We start from the raw sequence: 14,110 nt of genomic DNA, 5'->3' as shown, positions 1-14,110 counted from the left end.
AACATGTTTAAAGCTGCACTGAAGGCCACACTATTTTAGAAACATATACTACAGAAAGCATCACTGCTCACAGTTACCTTTACCTTCAAGATAATTCCTCAGTCAGCATCTTTAGCAAAAAAACCCAAGTATGTTATTGGATAGGTGTTTTGCTGGTCTTTTAGTAAGCAGCACAGGAGGGAAAACAGAAGCAGCAAAGTCTGATTTTATTTCCCAAGTTACAAATGCTCTGCTATGATAGCATCCTGACCTGGGAACCATTCTTCATGCTTTTGTAAGCACAAGACCTGAAGAGTATAATGCTCTGTGCAGGCAACTCTCCATGCAGTGTCTAACATCTGGCAACTCATCTCCAAAAGCGAACTGTTGGGATCCATTAGGCCAGGGGTAAACAACCTGGTGCCCTCCAGATATTTTGGACTACAAAACTCCCTGACCAGTGGCCAAAGAGGCTGCAGCTTATGGGAGTTGTAGTCCACAACATCTGGAGGTCACCAAGTTGCCTACCCCTGCAATGCTCAAGCCTCTGTATCAGCTTTCTTCTCATGTACCTAGTTTTCAGCACAATTTCAGATGTTGTTTCTGAAGTTGAAATTAAATCTCTCACACATGCACACAAATTACCTTCCCCTACATTTCTTAATGATGCTCATGGTCAACTGGAAGTAATGTCCAAAACTCCCTTTTGGACATCATGTATGAACACCAAGTGCATTTATAGTCAGGGCCAGAAATACTGGAACAAGGATAACTGTTTTGGCAGTTGGCCTCTGTACACCACCACATTGAAGTTGAAAGGAAACACACCTAGATGGGAGCGAAGTCAGGACTTTCAGCTGTAATTCAAGGGGTTTGACAAAAGTGGGGCACTAACTATTCAGGAAGGACAGCCAGTGGCATACACACACACACACACACGTCGTTGGTGGCTCATAAGTAATGGAACAAACCAACATCGTTTCAAACTTAAGGGTCGTCTTTAATACCCGGATGAAAATCCTTTGCAGTCAATGACTGTCTGAAGTCTGGAACCCATGGACATGACCAAATGCTGAGTTTCCTCCCTCGAGATGCTTTGCCAAGCCTTTACTGCAGCTGCCTTCTGCTGCTGCTTGTTTGTGGGTCTTTCTGCCTTCAGTCTTTTCTTCAGTAAGTGAAAAGCATGCTCTATTGGGTGGAGATCAGGTGACTGACTTGGCCATTGAAGAACATCCCACTTCTTTGCCTTCAGAAACTCTTGGGTAGCTTTTGCTGTATGTTTTGGGTCATTCTCCATCTGCAATATGAAGCGGTGTCCTATCAGTTTGGCAGCATTCGGCTGAATCTGAGCAGAAAGTATAGCCTATGCACTTCAGAATTCATCCTGCTGCTTTTATCAGCAGTCAGGTCATCAATAAACACCTGTGACCCAGCTCCATTGGCAGCCATACATGCCCATGCCATAACACTGCCTCCATCATGTTTGACAGATGATGTGGTATGCTTGGGATCATGAGCTGTTCCTTTCCTTCTCCATACTTTTCTCTTCCCATCATTCTGGTACAAGTTAATCTTGGTTTCATCAGTCCAAAGAATCTCATTCCAGAACTGAGCAGGCTTTTTCGGTGTTTGCTGGCAAAGGCTAATCTGGCCTGTCTGTTCTTGAGCGTTACCAGTGGTTTGCAACTTGTTGTGAAGCCTCTGTATTTACATTCATAAAGCTGTCTCTTGACTGTAGATGTTGACAATGACATGCCTACCTCCTCAAGAGTGATCTTGACCTGGCTAGATGTTGTGAAAGGGTTCCTCTGCACCATGAGCAGAATTCTGCGGTCATCCACTTTAGTTGTCTTCCATGGTCTTCCAGACCTTCTGCTATTGCTGAGCTTGCCAGTTAATTCCTTCTTTTTCAGGATGTTCCAAACTGTTGTGCTGGCCACTCCCAATGTTTTTGCTATCTCTCTGATGGGTTTATTTTGTTTCCTCAGCCTAATGATGGCCTCCTTCACTCGCATGGACACCTCTTTGGACCTCATGTTGGGAGTTCCAGTGAACAGCTACCAAATGCAAATGTAACACTCAGAACCACCTCCAGGCCTTTTATCTGCTTGATTGGTCATGGGGTACCCAGGAAACAGGCCACACCTGGCCATGCAGCTGCTTGTCAGCCATTCGTTCCATTACTTATGAGCCACCAACAATGGGTGTGTGTGTATGCCACTGGCTGTCCTTCCTGAATGGTTAGTGCCCCACTTTTGTCAAACCCCTTCAATTACAGCTGCAAGTCTGACTTCGCTCCCAACTGGGTGTGTTTCCTTTCAACTTCAATGTGGTGGTGTACAGAGGCCAATTGCCAAAACAGTTATCCTTGTTCCAATATTTCTGGCCCTGACTGTATTTTAAAGGCACTGTTCATGACGCTTTCCACTATTTGAACTCTAACAGGTTTGACAAATTCCGAATCTATGCAACTTCTACTTGTGTGGAAAACCTTATTTGGGTACTCAGTGACGAGAGATGAGGAAGTGCTTTTAAAAAGTCTGCACGTTTATAGTTTAATATGCTTTAATCTGTGAGGTTTCTTACCCAAAAGCTTTAAAAGGGGGGAGGTATAACAGAACTCCACAGGATGCAAGCAGATCTGGAACCGTGAAGCTACATGACACACTTTTCTAGAGGGCTGAAATACTCCAGTTTCTGGTATTAAGGTGCAACACTGACAAAGTATTCGAATTACCTTATCCAGGAATGTAAGTAGCCAGTTAACTGATTGAAAGGGGGAGGGAGAGAGAACTCAAGAGTCATACAACCTTACACAAAATATGATGCAATGATGTAGACATTTACTTGTGCAAGTGCTTCTCTGAAATCCATTAAGAAGACTTAACGTGCAATCCTATGGGATAGGTGGCTGCCTCCAAACTCGGAGGTGACTGCCTATCCAATGCAGGGCAGGAGAAGCGTAGAGGGAACTGTCCCCTCTGTGCTTCAGCCACCCTGCATTTGTGGCTAGACAGCTGATTTTGGCTGTCTAGCTGTGGGAAGGTGGAGCGAGGGAGGAGGCTGCCGGATGACACATAGGATGTGTCATACTGGCATTTCCACCTTCCCCGCCCCAGAATGCCCCCCCCCCCCGAATGTTTTGGCCGCTCCGCACTCCTCTTCCAAGCGCAGGGCCGTTCTGAGCTGCCCAAGAGGCATTGCCGAAGGGAGGGAAGGTCGGTTCCTGGAAACCCACATATCATATGGCCGTCTGACTAGCGATTTAAAACATCATGGAAGCACAATGATTTAAAACAACATGGAAGCACCCTTGGTCGAAGCACTGGCATCTTCTAGATTATGTAATTGTCCGAGCCAGAGATCGCTGCGATGTACTCCTCATTAGAGCCATGACGAGTGCTGACAACTGCTGGACAGACCACCGATTAATTCATTCCACAATGACCATTAAGATTGTCCCTCAATGTAGTCTCCAAGGTAGAAAACCAAGGTGTAAAATGAACACCCAAGCCCTTCAAGACCCTATTAAGCGAGCCTGCTTCAAACAACCCCCAAGGAACATCTACCTATGGAAACCTCTAAAAATGTCGAGGAACACTGGAATAAACTGAAGACTTCCATTATCGCAGCCTGTGAACAAACTATCTGATACCAAACTAAGAAACATCAGGACTGGTGTGATGAGAATGATAGGGAGAATGAACATATTATTGATAAGAAAAGGAAAGCTTTCCAAATATGGCAAAAAGACATCAACTGTGCCACTAAGAAAAAAAATCTATGCCAGTGCAAAGGCTGAAGTCCAAAGAAGAACTAGAGAACTTAAGAACACCTGGAGGATAAAGAAAGCTCAAGAAATCCAGCATTTTGCAGATGCCCATGACGCACACGGCTTTTTTAATGCCACAAAGGCCATCTATGGACCAACAAACCATGGTACAACCCCTTATGCTCAATAGATGGTGCTGAACTTCTAAAGGACAAAGAGTCTATTGCACTGCATTGGAAAGAGCATTACCACAACCTCCTTCACCATAACTCTATTGTGGCTGATGAGGTTTTCTCGCAAATCACACAAAAACAAACCAGAGATGAGCTTGCAGTATCCCCTAGTTTGGAGGAAGTCAGAACAGCCATTAACCAAATGAAAAATAATAAAGCTAGTGGACCCAATGGGATCCCTGTTGAAGTCTTTAAAGAAGGTGGGCCGGAAGCTACACAACAGCTTCACAAGCTGATCGAAAAAATCTGGATGAGGGAGGAGATCCCAGCAGACTTCAGGGATGCCATAATTGCTACTCTCTTTAAAAAGGGTGATAGAACAGATTGTGGAAACTATCAAGGCATCTCCCTTCTAGCTACGGCAGGCAAAATCCTGGCAAGGATCCTCGCAAACCGCCCTCTACCTATCTCAGAAGACATCCTCCCTGAATCCCAAAATGGCTCTGCCCTTCCGGAGGGACAGTGGATATGGTCTTCACCGCACGACAGCTCCAAGAAAAATGCAGGGAGCAAAACCAACCCCTGTACATGGCATTTATTGATCTGACTAAGGCCTTCGACACGGTAAACTGTAGTGCTCTCTGGACCATCCTTCTGAAAACCGGATGCCCTAATAAATTTGTGAACACCTTGCGGCTCCTCCATGATGGCAACAATCTGGGATAACAATGGCTCGCAAAGTGATCCATTCAAAGCGGGATCAGGCATTAAACAGGAATGCGTCATTGCCCCAATCTTATTCGCTATCTTCATCGCTATGATTCTGCACCTTGTTGAAGGGAAACTTCCCACTGGTGTAGAAATCATATATCGAACAGATGGAAAACTTTTTAATCTCAGTAGGCTGAAAGCAAAAAGTAAGGTAATTACATCCTCTATCATAGAACTTCAATATGCTGATGATAACATAATCTGTGCACATTCAGAGGAAAATCTCCAAACTATCCTAAACATCTTCGCAGAACCATATGAAAAGCTTGACCTCTCGCTTAACATCAAAAAACCCAAAGTGCTTTACCAGCAAGCACAAACCAATCCCTCTGTAGCGCCATCAATCCAGCTTAACAATGTGATGCTGGAAAATGTCTATCACTTTTCTTATCTTGGCAGCCATTTCTCCACAAAAGCCGACATCGACGCTGAAATTCAGCATCGCCTGAGCTCTGCAATTGTAGCATTCTCCCGAATGAAGCATAGAGCGTTCGAGGATTGGGACATTCGCAGGGAGAACAAAATGCTTGTTTACAAAGCCACTGTACTACCAACCTTACTGTATGCCTCTGAAACATGGACCATCTATAAACGCCACTCCCAACTTCTCGAAAAATTCCACCAACGCTGCCTCCGAAAAATTCTGCAAATTATTTGGGAAGACAGACGGACTAATGTCAGCATACTGGAAGAAGCAAAGACCACCAGCATTGAAACAATTATTCTCCAACATCAACTTTGCTGGATCGGCCATGTTGTTCGAATGCCTGATTATCGTCTTCCAAAGCAGTTACTCTATTCCCAACTTATGAATGGAAAATGGAATATTGGTGGACAGCAAAAGAAATTTAAAGAGGTTCTTAAAGCTAATCTAAAAAAAGGTAACATAAGCATTGAGAACTGGGAAGCTCTAACTCATGAGCATTCCAACTGGAGGTCAGCCTATATTAAAGGCGCTATGGACTTTGAAGAAGCATGAGTACAGAGCGAAAGGGAGAAATGAGCTCAGCGGAAGGCACGTCAAGCAAACCCTAACCATGACCGCCTTCCACCTGGAAACCTATGTCCTCACTGTGGGAGGCTGTGTAGATCCAGAATCGGCCTGTACAGCCACCTGCAGACTCACTGCTAGAGATTAATGTGTTGATTGACCTATCTTCTATGAATCTGTCTAATCCTTTTAAAGAGTTATCTATACAAACTCTATCTTTGGAAGACAATCTTACTCAGTCATGAGTGATTGCCATGATGATGACTTGCATGCACAGATAACCTCTCACTGAGTGCCGTGTGCAAAGGTGGGATATCAACTAAAACAAATAAAAAAAAAATGAATAATCTGACTTCCTATTAAACATAATGAGTGCTCTTTTCAAATACAGCAGAAAATTAATTAAAGGCCAGGAAAATTTAAAACATTACCACAATCCACAGTCCACTAAACCAATGACAAAGTTCACACAAGTTTTTATGGAAGTTCATGAGACCCAAAATGTTTAATTCTCTCCTCATAATTCACCTGGCAGAGACAACTTATTCAAGAAATGCTCACAAGTTGGTGTTAATGCTATACTCATAGTAACATATCTTTCCAAAACTGAAGGTTCTTGATTCTTTCTACTAGACAGCTCAAACAGCAGTACAAACATGGTGTGACTTTTTCACTTATAAATGGAGTTCATCATAAAAATGTACCCTAAGAAATGCAGGATTTGGGACACTGACATCTGTAACTTATGTTTTGGATAAATGTTACCATAATGCAGCATTCTGGCATGTGCTAGAAGCTGAACTCTGAACAGAGCTATCAAATTATATGCTGGCTATAGGACCAACACTTTCCATTTAGTAGTTAACTGATTCCGGTGTCCATTTTAAAAGGAAAAAAGAAATATAATGATTATAGGTACCTACTCCATAATCTGTAGTTAGTAATAGCTCATAACCTGAATTATACATCTGTGAAAAAAGACAAGACCAGTAGTTACTGAAATTTACTAAGAAGGTTTTGGATAACACGTATCCAGAGTTCTTCACGCTTGATAATTCCAGGTGTGCACCTGAAAATGTTGAATAGGAATATGGCAAATACATGTCTGCAATCACATTTTCCATAGACATACACTCAATCAGGGAACCATGATCGGCTGCAGCTCCCTGTTGAGTGTACATTCTGATAAGCCAGCCTTTGTCAGTGCATAGTGTGTGAAATGCTCCTCAAAGTAGATATGCAGCATTTTGAGCTATTATTTTAAGTTATACATAAACCTACAGCTGTCTGTGACACCTTAATTATTGAGAGAAAGTGCACAGACCAGCATGTCAGGAATACAATGGTAGATAGGTGTATACAGAGATGAATAGCATTTTTTGCTTTAAAAGTAACCCAAATGTGGGATTGCCTCAAAGTACTCCAGCTGTTTTCTTCCTTTTAAAGCTAGATAAACACCTCTGGTAAGAGGGCAAAGCCTAAGACCTTCAACCATTATAGAAGAAAAAGAGAAAAATGGTTCTTATTGTTGACTTGGTTCACTGGAAACAACTTTGTCCTAGGGTAAGCAGAGTTTACAAGGAAATAAATGGTTTCTATTTTACTTTGTGTATCCTTGAGTAATTCTTTGACATTTTCTACCATTCTCAAGAGGTAAGTTTGCTTTTGGTGAATTATAATGTACACAAAATACCACTGGCTGGTTTCTACCATTGCTGCAAATAGTCAGCACACAGCAGATAAAACCCTGAAGCTCTGTAGATATATCTCAATCTTGACAAGTGATACTATATACTGGTCAAGAAATTTGTTGGGAAGGGCATTCTTACTGAATTCAAGTGATGACACCTTTCCTCCTCAGTGTATAAAATGTTCAATTTGGAAGAGTCCGAGTGCTTCATAATAAGGTTTATTAGCTGTTCAGAACAGCTTTTGTATTTGTAAAGTGTCTACAGGAGGCCAGTGCTCATTACAAGCCAATTAATGCCAGCAACAAGTTAAACAAATGAATCTTCTCCCCACCAAATTTCTTGTAGGTAATAGCAAAAATGACCCTAGCTTTACTGAGGTTACTATTTCAATTGCTTGTCATTCTAAGCTGAAAGAATAGAGAAGGAGGGTGCTTAGGTATTCTATTTTTTTCCGACTTGCTATCAATTAGCAGTAGTCTTGAAGACATGGCGCATCCTACTGCATTTCTATAAACCCCCAACAATTATGAGTACTACAGGTTCCCAGTTAGCTGGCACTAACAAAATATGGTTTTGGTTACCTTTCTAAAAGGAATGAATTAGGCATTTTAAAAGCATCCTCTCATAGGCTGGGCTCCTTTTTGGAGAGAAAGAGTTAAACAGTTCCTTTTATTCCCCAAAGATCTTAATCCCACTCTGTGGTGCCATGTTTTATTTAAAACATACTCTCTCTCAGTAACCACTTGTTCTAATTGGCAAGGCAAGGCAAGGTCCCAAAAGCACACAGCTCGTTACATTCAGTTTGGATTACAAAAACACGATGAAACAAACTGCATCGAAATGTACAAATTAACGGCTCAGGAGTGCACGACACAGACATGGAATTAGATTGTAATATGGAACCAACTCTACAGGGAGGCTGGGGAACAAATCACTAGTGTCTTTATAAACTATACAAGGTTTCCAAATGAGCAAATACAGAAAACAGAGGACAGGCTTTTCCATAATTCACCCAAATTGCTGAACATGGACAGAAGAGAAGATTCTTTCCATCCTCCTCCTGCATTCATGAAATAGAGAATGGGTGCTATCAAAATAAAATTAAATACAAAGCATTTTAAAAATTCATTCTAACCAATCCTCAACTCCCTTTTGCCTTTACGCTGACAATGTGCAAAAGCCTGTTCACAATTAAGTGATATTATAAGCATTTTTAATCATCTGAGACCACAAACACACAAGGGACTAAATTAGAGCTGATGTTTCAGCAGGCCATGCAGAGAGTGAGGTTAATGAGCTAGAAGTTAGATGAACGCAATATTAATAAGCCAAAAAGTATGAGAGAGAGACTATTACAAAACACAAAGTAAACACATAGAAAGCATTTTGCAAGAGAAGAAAATGTGAACTGTGTTTTGTGAGCCATGCAGAGCGCTTCAGATATTGGGCAGTATAGAAATGTAAAGAAAATTATAAAAATGAATGAATGAATGAATGAATGGTGCTCTGTCACACACAGATGTTTGTGAAAGATTTTCATTACATCCTTCTGGCCTTTGACTACAGATCTTCAGTGATGGTTAGTGAAGTTTGCCAGACAGTCATAAAACCACTATGGCAAGTGTCAAAAGGCAACAGGATGAGGCTATATCATCATAAACCATGTTTCAGATGTTTAGGGTAGCTAGTGTCTTAACACTTACCATGTTTCTGCCATTCAATATGAAGAACGCACACTTTTAAACGTATGCACAATAAAGATATCCTGGACTAAGCCATGTTGTTATTGTTGTTGCTGTTGCTATTATTATTAATAATAATAATAATAATATACATTTATATACCTTCATATGTGCTCAATAGCTGTCAAGGCAGTGTACAACAATGTACAACAATAAAACTTTGCAACAATAAAAACGTTAACAGTAAAAACACTGACACATTAAAAAACCACATTTTAAGAGGCTAAATTGAAAAAAGGTGTCTGTACACCCTTTCTAAAGATCTAGAGAGTAGGGGCCAATCATAGTTCTTGAGGGAGAGCATTCCATTGTTTGGGGAAAACATAGGAGAATGCCCTTGTTATGGGTACTCTGATGACACATCAATGGTTCCCAAGGTATTTAACTACAGGGAATCGATCCATGGTATAAGTTACTAGGACCCAACTGTTCACTTCACAGTTGGGACCAAGGTGCCTTCTCCCATTTCATTCTGCCCACACTCTTGAAATCATCAGCCTAGGCCCTTCTGTCTCTTCCCCCCATATTAGAGGTCAAGCAAATAACCAGAAAACGGGTCTTTTTGACCATGGCACCCCATCTGTAGAACACCCTCCCCAAGGAAACTCATCCGCTACTGGGTGAACAACTTTTTATTCTCTCAGGCTTCTAAATGTATATTTAGGCATATTAAAATCTTATTGACTGCTCTATTTTTATGTGCTAGTTGTGTTATGTAGTTTTATTGTTCACTGATATCTTAATTTTGTAAACCATCCTGGAACAAATTCCATGAAGGGTGGTATATTTTTTAAACAAAGAGATTTCATCCTCAGGTTTGGAATAGACTTACCACTACCCACTTTTTCATTCTGCATTGTTATAACTTAATTGTGAATTTCAACTGATAATCTAATCTTGTGGGAACAAAAACAATCACCAAGTATCCAAAGTAAACATTCTGGGCATTTTAAAGACCTACATACTTTGTGGGAACAGTGTAAAGATGGGTCTCGTGGCTATATACATACATAGTCATTGGCCACAATTCTTACCATTTCGAGCAATAGTTATGCTAACATTTTTAAAAGCATGTTAAATCAGCTCAGTATAAAACAGACAGGAACACAAAGTGCTGCCAGCCTCACAATCCTAGTCAGAGAATGACTTCGGTAACAGTCTTGCAACAGACATTCAACAGGCTACAGCTATAAAGGCAAGCCTGAATGCTGTTAAAATACACCACAAAGCACTGGCCTAATGGAGAAACACAAATTGAGGTGCCAACTTCTATCAGGCTTTAATGCAGGAGAAATTGTACTGCAGCCCTCCTATTCACAAGAGGATGTTCTGGAACAGACAGCTCAGAGCACAACTGACCCTTTCACTGAATGCGATCACGTCATGTTCTGCTTTTGTGTGTATGGACATTTCTTGCTGCTGACAAAAAACTACCAAATTTTAATGTATAATGGCAGAACTGGAATATTCAAATATACCATAATTACCAGCATTATATTTGAAAATAAATATGCTTAAGGAAACATTAACAGAGCAAGAGCTGCTATATTTGCAACACACAAGACTATTAAAAAATCTGCGGTGGACAGCGTTAGACTTTCAATAATAGTGCAAAATGAAGCCTGCAATACAGCCATGTCTGGATTTTGAATACAGCCTGCTAAAGCAATTGATGAAAACAATAGTTCTAGACTCCTGTACCAGCAGTAGAGAGCACTGTGAAACTAAAAGCTGTTCAGCAGGTTCAGCTAAAAAAAAAAGGGGGGGGGGAGAGAGCACAAAGCTCTGGTATTGCAGTAGAGAGTTGATGCCTTTAGCCACTTAATGAGCCAATTTGATAAGCCCATAAAATGACATGTTGAGTCCTTCAACCTGCCACAAAGGGAGGTGAAGCGGTAATCTGAAGTATAAAAATTGGGCACTAAACCAGCTTTTATAGTTTTCTAAACCTATACTGAAGATAAAACAAAGACAATTTTGATTTAAGTAAACCCACTTTACAGGAAAGATTCCATTTTGCACATAGTTATATTCTATTTTCTTGTTACAGACATACAGCAATTAACAATAATAATGTCTACTGTCTTACAGAATTGAATAATAATTATTTGATACTATTTTAACTTGCCAGAATGGTTGACCAAGAGGGAAGACTTCAAGATGTAACCCAAAGAAAATCAATCACATCCTTCAGGGTTGCTACTTAGGGCATGCTGTATAGCTGCAATGATATATACTCAGTTTATATGGCAGTACAGATAAAAAATGAACATCTTGCTATCAAGTATGGTCCAGTAGATCAGGTATGGGACTTGGACCTTTATCTCTGCACAAGTCACAGACTTACTAGAAGAACCTTATACAATCCTTCAAGCCTCAGAAACTAATAGGACATTCTGCCTGTTCTGGATGGGGTTGAGCTACTCCTGAAGGCACAGGTTTGTAGCTTGGGGGTTCTCCTGGAGTCATCATTGTCACTTGAGGCTCAAGTGGCTTTAGTAGCATGGTGGCCCAGCTATGCCTCTATCTGGACAGGGATAACCTGGCTTCAATCATCTATGCTCTGGTAAACTACAGGTTAGAATACTACAATGTGCTCTACATGAGGGCTGCCTTTGAAGATGGTTCAGAAGCTGCAGCTTGTGCAAAATCTGGCAGCCATACTGATAATGTTGGCTTGAAGGTCTAGGCATATAGCACCAGTTCTGGCCTGCTTGTCTTGGTTGCCCGTATGTTTCTGAGCCCAATTCAAGGTGCTGGTTTTGATCTATAAAGCCATGGGTCAGGACCACAATACCTGATGGAGCGCCTCTCTTGGTACAAACCTGCCCATACACTGTCATCGACATCTGAGGCCTTCCTCCAACAGCCTCTTCTGAGGGAAGTTTGAAGTATGGCAACAAGGGAGAGGACCTTCTTGGTGGTGGCCCCCTCAAGACTGAAACTTTCTCAAATCAAAGACTTGCCTATGAATGCTCATGCCACAATAAACCAGTTATTCCACCTCTAGTTTTCATGTCATACAAAGATGCTGCATTTTCTCCAGTTTGTAATGTGTCATTTTTTAAATTTCACATTAGTTACAGAGTACGCCACCAGCCTCTACTTAGAATGTCTCTCCTTATTCTGATTGTAATGCAAGAAACTAGTAGATTCTAGTTTACAAACCAAGAACCCACTAGAGGTGCAGTATCTTTAAGTTGTTAAGTTATCCATCACTTCTAAAATATTGCCAATGACCACATGAACACATGCTGCAGAATCTACTGCTGTGGCATGGAAATAGTGTGGCAGGATAGCAGATTTTAGAGTAGGCCTATTCTCTCTTTGTGTTTTTGCGAATTCCAGAGATTCCCCCTCTTCCCACTCCTTCAGGATACCTGGGTGGCAGAGAGAGGGAACATTTATCTAAGGACATAAGAAGAACCCTGCTCGATCAGACCAAGAGTCCATCTAGTCCAGCATTCTGTTCACATAGTGGCCAACCAGCTGCCCATGGAAAACCCAGAAGCAGGACATGAGTGCAACAGCATCCTCCTGCCCATGTTCCCCAGCAACTGGTGTACACAGGCATACTGACTCTGATACTGGAGGTAGCATATAGCCATCAGGATTAGTAGTCACTGGCAGCCTTCTCCTCCAGGAATTTGTCTAACCCCCTTTTAAAGCCATCAAATTGGTGGCCATCACTACGTCTTGTGGTAGCGAATTCCGTAGCTTGTCTATTTGCTGTTTGAAGAAATACTTCCTTCTCACATCATCACTTCTGTTCATCTCCTCATATGCACCTGGGCTAAAGATTCCAGAATTTAAGAAAAGGTATGGCACTTTCATGGGCTCCTTTATTTAGAATAACTCAAAAGAGATTGGGAACCAACATGGGACAATTACTTAGCAACTGAGAGAGTGGGCTGCAAACTTTCTCTATCCCTCTTCGCAACCAAACAAAAGAAGCAATTGACCAATATCAGCAAAATGGCTACTAATTATCTGCGGGCAGATCATGTTCACCTCTGTCTGCTATTACGTAATACGTTTGCTGTAGTAACCAAATTGCTTTATCAGGGTCACTGTTTCACTTAACGTAAAGCAAGACTACACATTGGCTAAACATTAGGAAATGTCCTAACAATAAGAGCTGTTCAACCATGGAACAGACTGCCTCAGGAGTTGGAAGGCTCTCCTTCACTGGAAGTATTTAAGCAGAGGCTGGACGGCCATTTGTCAGGGGTGCTCTAGTTGCAAATCACAATTGTTGTTGTTGTTTATTCGTTCAGTCACTTCCGACTCTTCGTGACTTCATGGACCAGCCCACGCCAGAGCTTCCTGTCGGCCGTCGCCACCCCCAGCTCCCCCAAGGTCAAGTCCATCACCTCCAGAATATCATCCATCCATCTTGCCCTTGGTCAGCCCCTCTTCCTTTTGCCTTCCACTTTCCCTAGCATCAGCATCTTCTCCAGGGGATCCTGTTTTCTCATTATGTGGCCAAAGTACTTCAGTTTTGCCTTTAATATCATTCCCTCAAGGGAGCAGTCTGGTTTGATTTCCTGGAGTATGGACTGGTTTGATCTTCTTGCAGTCCAAGGCACTCTCAGAATTTTCCTCCAACACCACAGTTCAAAAGCATCTATCTTCCTTCGCTCAGCCTTCCTTATGGTCCAGCTCTTGCAGCCATAGGTTATTACAGGGAATACCATTGCTTTAACTATGCGGACCTTTGTTGTCAGTGTGCTGTCTCTGCTCTTAACTATTTTATCAAGATTTGTCATTGCTGTCCTCCCAAGAAGTAAACGTCTTCTGATTTCCTGGCTGCAGTCAGCGTCTGCAGTAATCTTTGTGCCTAGAAATACAATACTTTATCCATTTTCCCTTTGCCTTCCATCACTGGGTACAAACTTATGAACACTTACTTATATAGTGTGCATTGTACACATCCAAAGTATAAATGTACTCAGGATAGCAGCTTAAGGCAAAAACATATGCTACTCCAC

General features: G+C 41.6%; 1 protein-coding gene across 2 annotated transcripts in view; it reads right to left on the bottom strand.

Annotated features, from left to right (window-relative positions):
- ZFAND3 (zinc finger AN1-type containing 3) overlaps window positions 1-14,110 on the bottom strand; it is a 202,940-nt gene that overhangs the window by 130,558 nt on the left and 58,272 nt on the right. The window contains exon 4 of one of the 2 annotated variants that reach the window (XM_084828516.1): window positions 11,138-13,959. The exons of the other annotated variant lie outside the window; for it this stretch is intronic. Coding sequence (XP_084684642.1) covers window positions 13,526-13,959 — 434 coding nt within the window. The 3' untranslated portion in view covers window positions 11,138-13,525. Of the gene's footprint in view, window positions 1-11,137; window positions 13,960-14,110 lie in introns of those variants that run through there. 2 annotated transcript variants of the gene reach the window in all.

This window comes from Heloderma suspectum, chromosome 1, assembly GCF_057233095.1.
Source record: "Heloderma suspectum isolate Gila_16-S chromosome 1, 16-S_ref, whole genome shotgun sequence".
Taxonomy (NCBI): domain Eukaryota; kingdom Metazoa; phylum Chordata; class Lepidosauria; order Squamata; family Helodermatidae; genus Heloderma; species Heloderma suspectum.
This window is presented reverse-complemented; position numbering and strand designations above follow the sequence as displayed.